The sequence below is a fragment of the Lampetra planeri genome, chromosome 78 (assembly GCF_965212315.1).
Source record: "Lampetra planeri chromosome 78, kcLamPlan1.2.h2, whole genome shotgun sequence".
NCBI classification, from domain to species: domain Eukaryota; kingdom Metazoa; phylum Chordata; class Hyperoartia; order Petromyzontiformes; family Petromyzontidae; genus Lampetra; species Lampetra planeri.
Genome location: NC_136183.1, coordinates 2,392,625 through 2,409,931, shown reverse-complemented (window position 1 = coordinate 2,409,931; position 17,307 = coordinate 2,392,625). Strand labels below are relative to the sequence as shown.

The 17,307-nt window shown below is 47.1% G+C and overlaps 1 protein-coding gene and 1 pseudogene across 1 annotated transcript; one reads left to right on the top strand and one right to left on the bottom strand.

Moving 5' to 3' along the window:
* The first annotated feature begins 1,684 nt into the window (after positions 1 to 1,684).
* On the top strand, positions 1,685 to 17,307 carry LOC144738165 (uncharacterized). The gene is made up of 2 exons (XM_078621147.1): positions 1,685 to 1,744; positions 12,597 to 17,307. Exon 2 carries the CDS (start codon positions 12,637 to 12,639, stop codon positions 13,876 to 13,878), a length of 1,242 nt encoding a protein of 413 aa, XP_078477273.1. The 5' UTR covers positions 1,685 to 1,744; positions 12,597 to 12,636; the 3' UTR covers positions 13,879 to 17,307.
* Positions 1,947 to 4,824, bottom strand: LOC144738224 (uncharacterized; annotated as a pseudogene).

The following is a 17,307-nucleotide window of genomic DNA, read 5'->3' as shown; positions in this document are numbered from 1 at the left end:
GCTCGCAGCAGTCTCTGCTTCCCACTTCTCGCCATCGCGCTCCCTCTTTTGACAATGACACCAACATGCAATGACCTATGCGTTTTTAATGACACAATAGTACATTTTACATCCACTGTTAAGCAGACGGTGCATATTTTTTTGTTAATGTTACTGGAATAGCCAGGGGTGCCTGTCGTATTTGAACCTTGAACCTCTGCAATAGAGAATGTGAAACCACTTGGCTTCCCTCAATCTGAGTGTTGGCCTGTCAGTCTGAATGTTTCTAACCGGCGCCTAGAAGACCCGAAGCTCCGTGCGGAGCGACAGACCAGGTAGCTTCAACACAGCATTGCGTAGCTGATGAAAAGATAATGCCGCCCGACTGATTCGGACCACCCAGAGTGTCCACACATACGCAGTGTAGACATGTATTGTGTACACACAATCCACACACAGTACACACAGTGTACCCACACAGTCTGCACATACACAGTATATACACACACAGTAACAACAACCGCCATTCGCCACTAAGTGGCGGTGATGTCACCACGGCGCTTGTGCCAGGCTATGTGCACGTTAAGACCACGTGAAGTGTCCAACGCCCGCCGGCAGGAGGTCACGGGGCAGACCCAGCAGGTGACACGGGTCGACTGACTGAGATGACTGGCTGATGCACCACCTGTGCCCCCTACTGTGCAAAGACAGATTACACACGCGCACAGTGTACACGCACACAGTGTACACGCACTCACCATGTGTACACACACAATAGTGTTCACGTTGTTGTTGAGCTCACGCACCCAAAGGGTCTCTGTTCAAGAGAGGGAGCAATGGAAAATTAATTTAAATGAACGAAAACTCTAACCCCGCTCTCTGACGTCGCAACTTCGCATTACCTCATCGGCGTGAGACGCCTGGGGAAATGGACCCTGCTAGTGACATCATGTCACCAAAGTATTCACTCCCAACCCCCCCCCTCCACCGCACTTTTGAGCGTGACGTCACGTCTGGTTGGTCACTGCCGATTTCCGTTCCAGTAAAAATCCTAATTTAAAGTTTAATTGATTAGGTATAGCCCTGTGAGCCATTCGGCTCTTGAATCGGGTGCAACCGCAACAAACAAAAAAACAAAAACATGAACAAGAAAACATCTTAAAGTGACTATGTGCAAACAGAAAATCCAAGAAAAGACAGCAAAATATTGCAGAAAAAGCACCGTACACCAACACTGTGTGCAAAAATCCCAGTGGGATGCAAGTTAAACAACAACAACCACAAGACAACTTAGATTAAGGCCATCAGTCTAACTCTGGCCTACAACAAACATGGCGAAACCGAAAAACTTTTCAAAAATCACCAAAATAAAGCCATAAAAGCAATGTAATTTGACTTAATGCTTTCGTGACTGCAGGAATTAATATCCTTTGGGTCTTTCTGTAAAGCCACATAGATATAAAAAAAATAACAACATTACGTTTCGATCGCAACAAGCAATCGTCCTCAGGTGAAAAAAATACGATTGCTTGTGTTTCGATCGAAACGTCGTGATGTTAATTTATTTTTTCTATCCTTATTTGGGCAAAGCCACGCACAGTTACTGGCGGCTCATTAACATAATTTATTCAGTTACACCGCCGCTCGTTGGGGGAGGGGATTGTGTTGATCCCCGCAAGTGACGTCATGTCACCGCCTGCTGCCGCATGACGTCACGAGACATCAGGAAGCTGCTGCACTGCGCGCGCTTTCACTGAGATCCGAGGTGAGAAGTTCACATCGTGGTGGTTGTTGTCGTGGTTGTTGTTGTTTACCCAGGTAGAGCCTCGCATCTTCTTTCTCTTGGAAGGATATCAATTGAGTAGCAACGAGTATGGAATCGATGTCCAGGTTGGAACATTACAACGCGGGGCCTTGCCATGCAGGGACTTGCCTCCTGCCCTCACCTGATTGTATTTGCTTTAATTCTCTGACTAGCAGTCGCCGCCCGCGGTGTATATACTTGGTTGGTGGGGAGTTGAAAGGGGCTGGACACAATATACATGTTTTGGTGATTGTTTTATGTTTATTTTTGTGAGGTTATATGTATTTTTATGAGACGCTCAATCGAGGGTGTTCAGACTCCCTCACGTCATCTCCAAATGCCCGCGCACTGATTTCCGTCATATCAGCGCCTTTGTAGACGTACTTGTACAGGTACTTGATCGCCGTGATGCTCGAGCACACCTCAACGTTGATGTGGCAATCGTATTTGTGAGAGAAGAATGCATTGTACACAACAACCCATTGATTGAATGTCGCATTGTCATATTTATTGGCCTTGAACTTGAGCACGCCGTCCGTTCGCAGGCGTCTTCTGTAGACAGGAAAGCCATTCTGGTTGGTTTGTGTCACCTCGGACAGTGCCTTCGGGAAACCCTTGGTGCACTCGCCGTCCTTTATACACGGAGAGCTGGGGTTTAGGGCTCCACACGGGCCGTGCATCATGCTGGTCAAAACCGTGTTGTACAGATCACTGTTCTTCACGTCATCTGGAAGTTCCGCGGACACAAAATTGTCAAAGTCCTGGCGAGTCCTAGGTTTGTCTTCATGGGCGAGAAGAATGAGTATGTGAGCGTGCGGCAGTCCACGCTTCTGAAACTCGACCACATAGATTCGCGCGATTTGCTGCCCAAACACCCCATCATCGAGATCCTTTAACGCAGCGTTGAACTTTTGTTGCCACACACGTGCGACAATATCTGGCATATCTTGAGCAGTTCGGTGTGGTCCGTTTCTGTCTATCGTCTTTGTGATTTCATCCCATTGAGGGTTGCACGTCACAGTCATGAACAAATCCGGCTTGCCAAACTCGCGCACCATCGCCATGGAGTCCTGATACTGCGAGTACATGTATCTCTCACCACCCGTGAACGACGCTGGAAGTACGACGCTTTGTCCGACTCGATCAAGGAAGTGACGGCGGCGGCTTGGCTCTGGATGCACTAACATGCCTGTGTGACGATCGTATTCCGACACTAAGCCTTGGTTTTCGCCTAATGCAACAACGCCCTCATGCAGGTACGCATCCAGAACTCCCATGTAAATATCCGCTCGAAGTGTCTTCTGGTTTGCTGCGACCCAGCGCAGATTCTCATGTTCACACTTGGCACGTTGGTCGACCACCCACTGCTGGAACAGTCGCCCGCCTTGGTGGAGAACCGACTGGTCGTTTTCCTTCTGGTAGAGTCGGTACGCAACATGTTCGCGAAGCGCCATTCGCGTCTTGTTCCGATACGTAGCGCCGTTCGTGTACTCATCCGTGTACGTCCAACCCAGTTCCCCGAGAGGGAGCAAGAGAGGACATTGAAGTGAATCGTATATGGAATGGGTTTCGAACAGTCGCAAAAGCCCACCTGACCGTGGGAAGAGAAGCAAGTCTCAGTTGTTCGCCGCGTTGCCGTCATCAACCAACACAGCAGCAACCTCCGTGGCCGTGGGGAGATTGTGCGTGCGAGGTCCCGCATAGTTGTTGGCACGCAGGCGAAACACAACGTTGACGGGGTTCTCGCCGGCTTCGATCATGCTTCTCATCCGCTGACCCATCGTAAGGAACTCGCGCGCAAACGGGTTGCTCGTCTCCATCATGTGCTCCAAGTCCAACAGTGCGACTCTGTTCAGGCCACAAAAAATACCCTGTCGGCGAGCCACTCGTGCTTCGATATCTGGATCGTACACGTAAATCTGCGCAAACTTGGGCTTCGTTGTCTAACCGGCCTGATCCATATATGGTAACAAAGATCCCAAGAAATGGCCCATCGCTCCTTGGATACGGTATGTATACACGCCTCTCTGCCCTCGAACACTTTGATCTTCTGCTACTGGGTCGAAGCGGCGATTGCTGAAAGACGCACCAAGCGACGTAAATGCAAACACTTGATTGTACATGCGTATCTGCTTCCGGAACTCTTCATCTTGGTACCACTTGCGTAGAATGGCCGGTGCAGGCTGGAGTGGCGGAAGAGCGACCTTGCCGCCAATGCAGCATGTGATGGAAGCATCGCCTGGCCACTTCCATGCTCGACACTTCGAGAAAACCGAAGTTGGCTCTGGTAGTTTGTGTCTTCCTGCGATGACATTCTTCCCCGAAACTCTCGAGACTTCAAACTCGTCTTGGTTGGCGAGGGCGTCCTTGTAGCGCTTGGTTCGCCGTTGAACGCGTCGCTGTTCCAGCGTCTCCTCGACTTCGTTTTCTGTCCTCTCCATTTTCCGTTGGGACTGGCGCTGTCGCATCTCCTCTAGTTGTTCTTCCGTCATCCTGGCGAGACGTTCAGCTTCCAGCTCAGCATGGCGTCGACGCGCTTCCTCCTGCAGTTCTTCTGTCAACCTCCCGCGGCGCTCTGCTTCCAGCACACTGTGGCGACGTCGTTCTTTGTCTTGCTGCTCTTCCGTCAACCTTCGGCGCCGCTCAGCTTCCGAGTTAATGCGACGATATCGTTCATCCAGTAGTCGCTCGGCAGTCATTCTCGAACGACGCTGGGCCTCCAGCGCAGCGCGATGCGCTCGCTCAGCATCTTGTTGAAACGGAGATTGCTCAGCACGTCGCTTTAGGCGACGCAACTCCTGAAGGCCTAGTGTGAGTTGTGGATCCTCCCGCGCAGCGGCTCGAGCAATGACAAAGGCAGGGTCGTCTTGTTCTTGCTTACCTTCCTCAAGATCCACGTGGAAGTCGCCGGGAGAAATGACATGATCGTGTACGTCCATGAGGACATCCTGCATATCACTTGGTTGATCCATTGCGTCGTTGCCAGCGTTGGTTTCTATGCGCCCTTCATCGATAACATTCCCCAAGTCAAGCTCTCGCATGGCCTTATTCAACCGAAATCGCTCCACTCGGCGGCAATTGCGGCGACGATCTTTGACCTCCTTCGGCTCGGCCGCGGCAGGAGTTGCTTTTACGATTTCGTTTTTGTGCAAAGCGTCCTCGAGCTCCTCTCGTGTCTCTCTCTTTCGCTTGCTATAGGGATAGGGATGAGTAATTATAATAGGTGACATTGACTATGAAATAGTTGAGCAGCTTACGCACCCTTTCCGTGTTCCACGACCAGGGCTTGTAGTCATTGTGGTGGCTGTCGTCAGATATCTGGAAGTCTGCGTACACAAACGTGACGCGTTATACAGAAAGCCTATGTAAACCGCGTTGCCTCTCAGTCTGTGACATCTGAAGCACTGTAGAATATATATCTCGCTGTACTGTTGCGCACGGGTACTGGCAGATAAAGTCCCCCCGACTGACGCACAAACGTTGTGACGACAGATATAATGCACGCAGTGCCTCTACCCTGCTCGCTACCAAGTCCCTAGGCGACCGCCAGCTATGTTCTTGCGCGTTCAGAGTGTTTTTTTTACCCAAACATGAGCCTCACTTCCGCACGCACCACTATCCACCATAAGCGCACACTGGCACACTTACAGATGCAGCGGTTTGTTATTTTTTATTTAATTTGTAACGCAGCATCGATATGCGCTCCACCATCCACCATGCCCTTGCATTGCAAAGACACAGCTCCGGTGTGCGTGAGGGTGTGCGCCAGCCACAGTGACATTGGTCAGCAATGGCACCGTTCCGGTCGCACACAGGTTGGCCCCTGCATCCTCCGTCTGTATGTACACACATAGATCCGCTATGGGGCCAGCTGTTTTTTTATTTCGAAAATGTTATTTGTCGGTGTTATGCCGTCCATGGAGACGTGATCAACGTCAATACATCCAAATGGTAATAAGCCGGATGAAGCGAAAAGTAACCATTGTACCCATCAAACAGTCAGCTCGGTTGCCCCATGGGGGTATTGACCCATGGGCGGAACTCCCGAAACTGTAGGGGGCGCTACGCAACTGGTCGTGGTCCCGGCAGGTGAAGCTGCCAGCTCAGTCCGCTAAGACTCACTGTATAGCGACCCCTGCCTACTCGTAAGGTAAAGTTGTTTGGGGACTCCACTAATGGCAGCACGCAGCACCCATTTTGTTACGTAAATATACGTTATATTACCGTAACTACCATTCGCACACTTGCATACACACCACACTCACACAGCGCAGGATGTGCGCCCACAGTGCACTGCACCACTGCGGCGCAGACCTTGGCAGACCTATGCTATCACACAGCGCTTACCTTCTGTGTGCTTCTGCTTGTTTGGAAATGGACGACTGACTGACTGACGCGTGCTGCCGCCACAAAGCACGCAGGCCACTTTGAGGCAATGAAATGTAAGGGATAATTAATTAGTCCAATGAGATTGAAGGCAACACCTACAGAATTTCTCGAGCGCTGGTTTGATATGTAGGGCGGGGAACTGTGCAGGGCCACTTTGCACACACTTGTTTCGGCCCAATGAAAGATTAAGCACAGTGGTTTCAAGGGAATGGGCGCAATATTGATGGAGCTGCGTACGAAAGAGTGGTCAGTTTTGTCCACTGGGCCGTCGAACCGAACCCCACCAATAATGAACAGATTTTATTGAAAGTTCTGGAATTGAAAATGTACGTGGCTATCTGATTAGTGGAGGGTTCTTGGTTGCAGCCGCGGACGTTCTTCGTTGGGGAGATATTGCCACCAGGACGCAGTGTTCGGCGGGTGCAACAGCAACACTGTACCTACAGTAGATTTTGCGTTGCGACCATCACTGTGAATATGGTGTTGCGTGAAAGTAGGTGCAATTGTTGACCGAAGAGACGCTGTTGTGCGGCAGGTTTATTTATTTATATTTGTCGAATGAAAGTGAGCTGTGGCTTTTTGCCGGCTGTTTTATTAATTGTTATCTACTTATCAGAGCTAGCTGTTTGGGCGGGTCCGTAAATAAATTAACGTCCAGATACGCATGCAGACGACCAAACCAGCGTAGTTGTTTAAGATTAAGTTTAATTTGTCTTCATCTGGCTCACGACTTTGAAACTTTATTTCTTTTAAATATTTCTACAGTTTTTTTTTATCTCACCAGGTCAAGCTTATTAACGTGTGGAAATGTATATCGGTAAAATACTCTAAACGCGTGGTGATGTTGACTCTAAATGTGGAGGGAATAAGTAATATTTAAAAAAAAAAATTTTAAAACACGCTTTCATGAAATGTACTCGTAATGGCAGGACTCCACGACTCTAGGAAATAGCCCTGAAGCTTGCCATAACGTAAGGGGCCGTGGTCATTTACAGCCAACGTTAGTTGAGCGTGGACAATTAGACCCAAGCCGAAACATAACATATAAATTATGATAGAATATAGTATTGTCATCAGTATGACATAAGTATACCAAGTTTGCAGTCGATACCACATTGGGAAGTTGGTTAATATTGAGTTACAAGATTTGAGGATACAACAACAACAGACAGTAAGTTAATAAAAAGCATGTAATCAAAACCGCAGGATCCGGAGGAAAATCACGCGACCACGGGGAGAGAGAAACACGAAAACTCCAACTATACATCCATAATACAGGTTTATTTGGGTTAGATCGCGTAAATATATAAAGGTGTCGTTAAACCCGCCACCCTCCCGACACAGCCAACTATTAAGGGAACCAGAGTGTACAACTAATAAGGGTTGTCACATGCACGGAACGCGGCCAATTCGTCACTAGTACAGCACATCGGTTGTGCGTTGGAGAGCCAAGCCACAACATTTACAATCTGAGTACGACGTTCGCCAGTAATTACAACCAGCATCATCAGGCGACAGCCAAATGTTGTGGCTTTCCTCTGTGGGAATATAAATCAGGTCGCTGGGTTTATAGCACAGCACGCTAACCATTGCACTTCCACTCCCCACTCATGCACAAACATCATCGGAAGTATAGTATTTATTCAGTAGTAACTCAGTTACCCGGCTTCGCACAAGTCTCGGTAATCAAACATTTGGTACTGGCTTTATTAGAATTATTGCATTCTGCCAATGAAGTCCGTAAATGTGTGTACAGTATATTGTTACGGTTTTTTGGTTGTGATATACAATCACAGGGCTTGTTTGTTCATAATGAGGACAGCTTTTAAATTTGTTGCCCTTGGAGAGCTTCATGATAGACAATGTTGGATGTTGGATGTTTTGGCATATGTTTAATCCAGGGGTGGGAACGTCCGGCCCGTGGGCCGTATAATGCCCGCAAAATCATTTAATCTGGCCCTGCCAAGGCAACCGCAGGTGGGACTCGAAATTAAATAAATCTAGGAGCAAACCTGGAAAAGCAGTTGCGAGTTGCAAAATCATCAATACCAGCTAACATCACACGCCTCGCCAAAGAGAAGCAGTTCCAGCCATCACATTAGGGGTGAGTTAATTAAATGTTTGACCAAATATAACAGGCTAATTTTTAATTTGATAATTTTATGGCCTGCGAATGATGTTATAAGTATCCAAATAGCCCTTGGCAGAAAAAAGGTTCCCCACCCCTGGTTTAATCGACTGAAGCTTCAAGTTTGGCATACATGACAACCAATTGGTGGAAGAGCTCTTTGCAATTTTATAGATTTAAGCTGCCGTTTTCGCACCATGATCCTGAAGGCAAAGAAGTCCATGGCAAAAATCTTTTTTTGTGTTTGCAAGCCTGTTGCTGGGTCAGTTTGGCAAAGTAGGAAATTGTAGCCATCATCACCTTGCCAGCAAATCCGTAGACATTGAAGAGCATCATAGGATCGGTATTCCATTTCCGTGTAGGGTATTGTTCCTCAGTTGCAAGACGATGCCTCGAGTGAAATGTTGTTCAGCAGTCAGAATGACAGCAACTTCAGATGTTGTAAGTGCATTTAAGTGGCACTCATGTTGACCATGTGGAGTTTAGTCAGCATGAATGACAACATTGTACTCGGAAGTCATCTTCTCCGTGGCACACTTGAAACTGTGAACATAAAGAGTTTTGCTTATGGAGCATGTCTTTCCATAGCAATAGGACTTGCATCTTGGTGTTGATATTTTTGCTATGCTGGTGAGCCTGTCTAGTATTTTCAGACATGCAAGTAGATCTGTGGTAATGTAGGTAGGTCATTAGGTAGTGGCAGCAGACTACCAATGCGATTATGTAACTGGCCCTGCACTTTAAATGTGGGCATGTAGCCAGATGTCAGGATGAGTTAGTTGGTGCCAAAACATGTAATTTTGAAGCATGAGTTATATCTTCTATTGTTTCGGAATTGGCTTGCATAGGTAGTGTTGGCAGGTATAAATACATGAATAGGCTTGGGATGGTCATTAATTGTAGGCAGCTGAACCATGGTACATTTGCAGCATAGCCCTGGAGAGTCTCCTTTCCATGGCATGCATGGCAGTAGCTGCAAGAAGGAGACATGGAACCAATAGCAGGAAATTATTTTTCTGTAGGTGCAGCCATCGCAGCACTGGCAGCATGCCATCTTGCTTCTTAGTGTTCAGGAGTGTCATTATCAATAGGTGCAGCTATCGCAGCCCTGGCAACATGCTCTTGCTTCTCAGTGTTCAGGATATGCATTAGCTGTAGGTGCAGCACAGGCAGCATGCTGTCTAACTTTGTGTTAAAGAGTTTCATTAGCTCTCGGTGCAGTCATTGCAGAACTTGTACGAATGGCATCAATTATTGTAATCGACTTTGGTGAAGAGAAGTGCACGTTTCCCGCGAGGAACATAGGTGGAGGTCAAAGTTAATAAGCATAAAAAAGTAAATAGTGTGTGAGTGAATGCTATTTAGCGATTGTTGAGGAAGTGATAGTTGAATGTGTAATCGTTGTAGGAATGTGAAGACATAGCCGCAAAGCAACGAAGTAATTGTTTGTAGTGTTTGATGTGGGTATTCATAGTTTGTGTGTGGTGGTGTGTGTACATATATAATTATTTTAACACTAGTGCGTCTATTTGCATGCTTTTTTTCCCTTACCAGGCGATGTAGATTTGATGTATTTAGTCGTAGCTGTTGTATAGCATCTATGTTGGCCCCATGCATTACATTACGTAGCATCTTCAATAACTATGTAGTTTGAGAAGCTCCCAATGGTCATATAAAAAACAGTGCATTCGTTACGATTACAATGATACGCTAATCGATGCTTTGTTAAAGTTAAAGGATTGCTCCCTGCTGGTCAACCATGTTACATCTGCTGATGGTTTGGCAATGGCTACTCAATGAGATTGCATTAGGGGATGTTCTGTGCCTTGATAATTCCATCATGAAATGAGGCCTTGCAAATGTTCCACAAAAATAAATCACCTGCCTGGGAATGTCATGTCATATAACACTCCACCTGCCCAACTCTCCATAAATAATCAGGCAGCTCTACAAATGTTGGAAGAGCTCCCATACCTGGTTAATGTGTTCACGTCCAGCTCTGGTTTGGAAGCCAATGTCTCATTTAAATTTAGTCTTTCATTAGACCGTGTAACACTGTGGAAGGTGCCTGGACGTTTGCTCCATACAAAGCTTTGAGTGTCCATCGCCAAGGTCAAGTCCGTCTGAGACCATCCCTCTCCCTGCCATACTGGCATCGCTCCCGCCCCTCACCCTTAATCCTGCGGATGTTCGACGCACAGGATGGCACCACTTAGCCATTTTGAGCTGGCCCGACTGAGTTACGTGGGCCACGCGGCCACGAGGCGCTTGTTGGCGAACACAACCCCAGGGCCTGGCTCTAGGGGTGAAATCAATATAGAATAGGATGCCCCCAATAGCCTCCCCCTGGAACTCTACCAGACACGTCCCACTGGGCGAAGACCCCGGGGCTGGCCCAAGACTATGTCGCTCGGCTGGCCTGGGAACGCTTGGGAATTCCCCAGGATGAGCTAGAGTCTGTCGCCAGGGAAAGAGAGACCTGGACCGTGCTACTCAGCATGCTGCCATCGCGACCCTCACCAGGACAAGCGTTTTTAGATACTAACGAACAAAGCTGTGATTCTTCTTGGCCACAGATATTACTCTGTGGATGCAAAATATGTACGTATTTAAATGATTTGTGCTGCTTTATACAATGAAGGCTTGCCTGCCTATGATTTATCTTCTATTCAACCAGACTATATTGTATTAGAAGCTTACAGATCCTTAAGATATCAATATAGAGTATAATCTTGAGTCTCTTTGGCAGGCGAGGCTGCATTGGTTCGGTCATGAATCCCACATTCCCAGACACTGCATGCTCAAGCAGCTTTTGTTTGTTCAGATATTAGGGGCTGAACAGGCATGGCATTGGCTAGAGAAGAGATTGGAGGATATGGAGGTGATCGGACCTGCTGATGACTGGTGCCAGGAGTGAAGGTCGACCTCTCTGGAGGAGGCCCGTGAGATATGCTGCAGGGCAGTTAATAGATATTTGCTCTGCAACAACGATGAGGTCGTAAGAGCGACGCCCACATTATTGGGTGGAATGCTGGGTTCCTAACACCCAGCAAGACAGTGGGGAGCACAGCTGGTTCATCTGTCAGTCATCCCTTGACATCTGGATGATTCCAATTACCTGCTGACAAGGAATCCACACTTTAATGGCCTCAAATTGCACCTATCATGGCATTAGCACTGTGATGAGGTTACTTCCAATTCGTCATGAATGGTGAATGTCTTGTTTATATAATACTAGCGGGAAGTACCCGGCGTTGCCCAGGGGAAAAATATATTTAAAAACTTCTCAACTTAAAAACATAACATATACAAATGGAAATAAAACTTTGATCATTACCTCATGAATTAAACTTAAAATAAAAAATAAATAAAGTTTGTTGCATGTCGGGAAGTATACTAAACATTTCAAACAGACACACATATTCACAAATTTCCCTTTTTTATATATATAGATGTTCATGATCCATGTGAAATGTATGTGAATTTAAGAGGTTTTTTTGCGGGGAGTTGTGGCGCAGTTATTTCACTGCATTATGAACTCAACAATTAGTTTGATTATCACCGACAGCAAACATGATTGATAAGTGAAAACTGAACTGCTTGTGGGCCTCTGCTATGTTGATTGATCTTAAATTAATTACATAGTGAAGTGAGAAAAGCATCAATACTGAGCAGATGAAAGTGGCCTGGCATGGTTCGGGACACACCACCACCTTTCTACCATGCCAGTATGTGACAGTGTCAAGTTTGTATTTGCTGTAAAGTATATTAACTATTGAACATGGAGGTTAAATAAAAACAATAGTTTATTTTTTAGTTTTCCTAGAACTTTTTGTAAGAATGGAAACAGTCAGGAAATTAACACGGCATATGTGCAGTTGATGTTAGGTTTGATCATCCGAGCATTCAAGCAAATCTGAGCCTGGCTTCACACCTCTAAGTTGCGATTGAACATTCATTTATGCATTTCTGCATAATACAAATAGTATTATTTTCAACAGCCTTTGCTATGTTAGCTGAATTTCTGCTTTTATAAATATTCCTTTTGTAGCCAGGCAGCCAAAATAGTTTGGTTGGTGTTTTGGGTTAACTTTTATTTTGCAGAAACTAGGGCTTCCAGGCATATTTATAACCATTTGCCCTCTCATTGTGTGCCTTAACAGCCCGTGTGATGAATTGGGGAATATCTTGATTATATGAATAAGTATAGACATGTAAGTCATGTGTGACTGTATATATTAATTCATCTGTGCCTCGATACTGATGTAGATGGTATCTATTTTTTTCTGTCTGCAGCTGAAGCTTCTTTTGACGCTTCCTCTTCAGAATTGGTCTGATGGAGCAAAGGCACTCAGCGCAGCTCGGTACAAAAAGAGAACAATGCGACCAGTATGCAAACAGCACGGATCGTACTGGAAATTTGACACAGGACCAGAGAACTCAAACAGGAGAGAAACCCTTCAAGTGCACCGTGTGTGAGAAGGCATTTGCAAAGTCATCAGTTCTTCAGAGACACCAGAGAATACACACAGGAGAGAAACCCTTCAGGTGCACTTTGTGCGGGAAGCCGTTTGCAGTGTCATCACATCTTCAAAGACACCAGAGAACACACACAGGAGAGAAACCTTTCAAGTGCACTTTCTGTGAAAAGGCATTTGCATGGTCATCAGGTCTTCAGATCCACCAGAGAACACATACAGGAGAGAAACCCTTCAAGTGCAGTGTGTGTGGGAAGGCATTTTCAACTTCATCTAGTCTTAAACAACACCAGAGAACACACACAGGAGAGAAATCCTTCAGGTGCACTCTGTGCGGGATGCTGTTTGCAGTGTCATCAAATCTTAAAACACACAAGAGAACACACACGAGAGAGAAAACTTTCAAGTGCAGTGTCTGTGGGAAGGCATTTTCAAAAGCATTTGCTCTTAAAACACACCAAAGAACACACACAGGAGAGAAACCCTTCAAGTGCACTGTGTGTGAGAAGGCATTTGCACAGTCATCAGTTCTTCAGAGCCACCAGAGAACACACACAGGAGAGAAACCCTTCAAGTGCAGTGTGTGTGAGAAGGCATTTTCAGGTTTATCTGCTTTTAAATATCACCAGAAAACACACACAGGAGCTAAACCCTTCAAGTGCACTTTGTGCGGGAAGGCGTTTGTACTGTCATCACAACTTCAAAGACACCAGAGTACAGGCAGGCATCAGAAGATCCCCAAGAAGCCGAGTCTGAAATCAGCTTGTGAAAGTCAAAGTGCTGCAATGTGCCCATCCTTCATGAAAAAAGAACCACAAGAAAATCTCAGCTTGGACACTTTAAAAGGTATCAAGGTGAAATATGAAGAGGCGAAGGTGAAATGTGAAGTGACAGTGAAGAGCGAAGAAGTGAAGGTGAAATGTGAAGATGAATATTCAACTCCAAAATTAGACCTTCACATCGATGGAGGCAACGTGAAGCAGGAGGAGAATTCTGACTGTGAGGCAGAGCGAGGCAACTCCCAGCAGTTTGTGGAAGTGGAGGTGTGGGTGGACTTCTTAGACAATACAAAGTCAAATGCAGACCCGGTAGATGTGTAAGCTTGAGACAATGAAGCTCCAATAAATGCACTTTTGTCACAGACTAAAAGAACACCAAAGAAAGTACTGTCTGTGAAAAGACATTTGCACGGTCATCAGTTCTTCAGATTCACCAGAGAACACACGGAGAAACCCTTCATGTGCAGTGTGTGTGAGAAGGCATTTTCAGGTTTATCTGCTTTTAAATATCACCAGAAAACACACACAGGAGCTAAACCCTTCAAGTGCACTTTGTGCGGGAAGGCGTTTGTACTGTCATCACAACTTCAAAGACACCAGAGAACAGGCAGGCATAAAAAAATCCCCAAGAAGCCGAGTCTGAAATCAGCTTGTGAAAGTCAAAGTGCTGCAATGTGCCCATCCTTCATGAAAAAATAACCACAAGAAAATCTCAGCTTGGACACTTTAAAAGGTATCAAGGTGAAATATGAAGAGGCGAAGGTGAAATGTGAAGTGACAGTGAAGAGCGAAGAAGTGAAGGTGAAATGTGAAGATGAATATTCAACTCCAAAATTAGACCTTCACATCAATGGAGGCAACGTGAAGCAGGAGGAGAATTCTGACTGTGAGGCAGAGCGAGGCAACTCCCAGCAGTTTGTGGAAGTGGAGGTGTGGGTGGACTTCTTAGATAATACAAAGTCAAAAGGAGACCCAGTAGATGTGGAGTGTAGCAGCGCCGAGTGGTGACCAGGGGTTAGCAATTTTGGGTGTACCCACCCAAAGGGAAATTATCCATCTTGTGGCTCACAGAACTAGCTAGATGGTTCCAGAAGGGGGGCGTGGCCAGGGCGGATCCTGGAAGGATAAAAGGGGGCGAGAGAGGGAGCTCGAGGCTGTCCGTGGGAGTCAGGGTCGTCTTGTCGTTGCTGCTGTCTTTGTCATCACTGCCATCTTTGTCATCGCTCAACGTTGCCACTGCTAGGTAGTTAACCAGCTATCTAGTTAATCAGTGCCATGGTTGCTAGGCGGTCAGTGTTGTGCTATGTGCTAGCAAGTAAAACTGTGAGTTATGATAAATAAATAAAAAGGTGCCTCTACAGTTTATTGTCTCCAGTCGTACACTACAGATGTGTAAGCTTGAGACAATGAAGCTCCAATAGATTCACTTTTGTCACAGGCCTTTAATGAAAATTAAGTGAAGTTGAACACTTAATTCGTAGATTCAACCTGCAGAGTAAGAGCGGCCAGTATGTGGACCCGTGGGTTGGGTAGATGTCTAAACAGAAGCGAGAGCCAACAAGCTCCCAAGCATTCACTATGTTATGATAATAATATTTGCATTCATATGGTGCTTAATTCTCCATATTAGCGTTTTTTTTGGGTTAGATCGCGTAAATATAAATGTTTTGTGAAACCCGACACTGCGCGATTTGTTCTCCAACACCGGTGTGCTGTACTAGTGTGTAATAACGCCGACTGTTGTCCAGCAAAGGCAACTGCGGTGGACAAATAGTACACACACCAGTGAGCATATACATGGGGGTGTCGGCAGGGCAAAGGAACTGGGATAAGGGTTACGGAAGACCCCATCCGGAAGCCCCTGGAGCCTGCTCGTGGGTTCGAGAAGGGAGGTGCGGCCAGGGCAGAGCCAGGCCGCGCTGGGTAGCATAAAAGCAGCTGAGAGTGGGAGCTCAGGGCTGTCGGTTTTAGGAGTTGGCTCGTCGCGTCGCCACTATCATCTTCGCAGCCTTCATCGCTGCCGTCTTTGCTAGATATTGCGCGGCCGGATAGTTGTTGGCCGTCTCGGTCAGCGCTATCGGTGTTACATGGTCAGGGTTGTGTTTACGCGAGGTTAGATGACTAGGGAGAGTTTGATGGTGAACCTGTGAACCTGTGAAGGTGTCAATAAAGAAGGTGCCCCCTTATAAACCTTGTCTCCCTCTACGATGACACTACAACTGGTGTTAGGAGTGGGGTGAAGAAATAACCCACCTATAGTGTCGTCGGAGGATGGTAATGGCGAAACATTAATCCCTCCTGCAGCCCCGGGACCACGGTTACGAAGCCTGTTGGCGGAGAGAGAAATCTGCGGGAGAGCGGCGGCTAATCGACGAGGGAGGACCCCGTTCCTCCGTGGTCACGTGTGCCGAGCACGCGGCATGGCCGAGCACCGCCGTGTTGAGGGGAGCGTGGGATGGCGCAGGAGGCGCGCCACGGTCAGCGACGCGGAAAGGAGTCACGAGGGGACCCTGGCGGCGGTCCTCATCAGTGCGGGAGAGTGGAGGAGCCTGGGCCGGAAACCGCGCATGTGGTGGGTGCCATTTTGCCCGTGGAGGGCTTGGCAAGGTCGGCGGGTGCTATTTTGCTTAGAGCACAGGACAGCGCTAAAGTCGATGGCACTGCAAGGGGCAATTTCTGGCCTATCGTGCGACGCCCGTGCGAAATTTCTCCAGCGGAAGCGAGGGGAAGCCGAGACCCCTTCCCTTTGTGGGAGGCGCTGCTCGTGCTGGGGCGGTTGTATTGTATGGTCGCGGGAAGTGTTGCAACCAAGGTTTTTTTTGTGGTGAATTTTTTTTCGTGTTGGTGGTGTTCCTCGGAGTTGGGGGTTGCTCTTCCTGTCCACCGGTTGCAGATGCTGGATGTCAGCCAACTGTTGTCCAGCAACGGTAACTGCGGTGGACAAACAGTACACACGCCGGTGAGCATATACACGAGTGTGTCGGCAGGGCGGAGGAACTGGGGCAAGGGTCATGGAAGACCCTATCTGGAAGTCCCTGGAACCTGCTAGTGAGTTCGAGAAGAAAGGTGTGACCAGGGTGGAGCCAGGCCACGCTGGGTAGCATAAAAGCAGCTGAGAGCGGGAGCTCAGCGCTGCCGGTTCTGGGAGTGGGCTCGTCTCGTCCTCGCTGTCACCTTCGCTGCCTTCGTCGCTGCCGTCTTTGCTAGATATTGCGCGACCGGATAGTTGTTGGCTGTCTCGGTCAACGCCATCGGTGTTACACGGTCAGGGTTGTGTTTAGGCTAGGCTAGATGACTAGAGATAGTGCATTAATATTTATGCGATCTAAGCCAAAAAACCTATTGGATGATATTGGTCGCGAAAGCCTACGTGTTAAACTTGCTTAATTGCCTCGGCAATTTGGAGTTTTGTATCATATCTCATCACGAACACTCGAAGAGCACCCCCAAGTGGGAGCTGCCTCTGTGTGGCATAAGGTGGCCCAGCACCAGCTGCATGTGGACATGCGTCTGTCAGTAGGGGGCAATAATTGGTGTAATCTCCGTTGTGTAATTTCTGGATATTTGGATTTAACCAAATTTTGACAATGACACCAACATGCAATGACCTACGTGTTTTGAATAACACAATAGTATGTTTTACATCCACTGTTAAACAGACGGTGCATATTTTAGTTAATATTACTGGAGTCGCCAGGTGTGGCTGTTGGATTTGTACCTTAAACCTCTGCAATAAATAATGTGCGACCA

Coding starts and splice junctions, on each gene's coding strand:
- LOC144738165 (XM_078621147.1), top strand. CDS start 12,637: ATGGAGCAAAGGCACTCAGCGCAGCTCGGTACAAAAAGAGAACAATGC.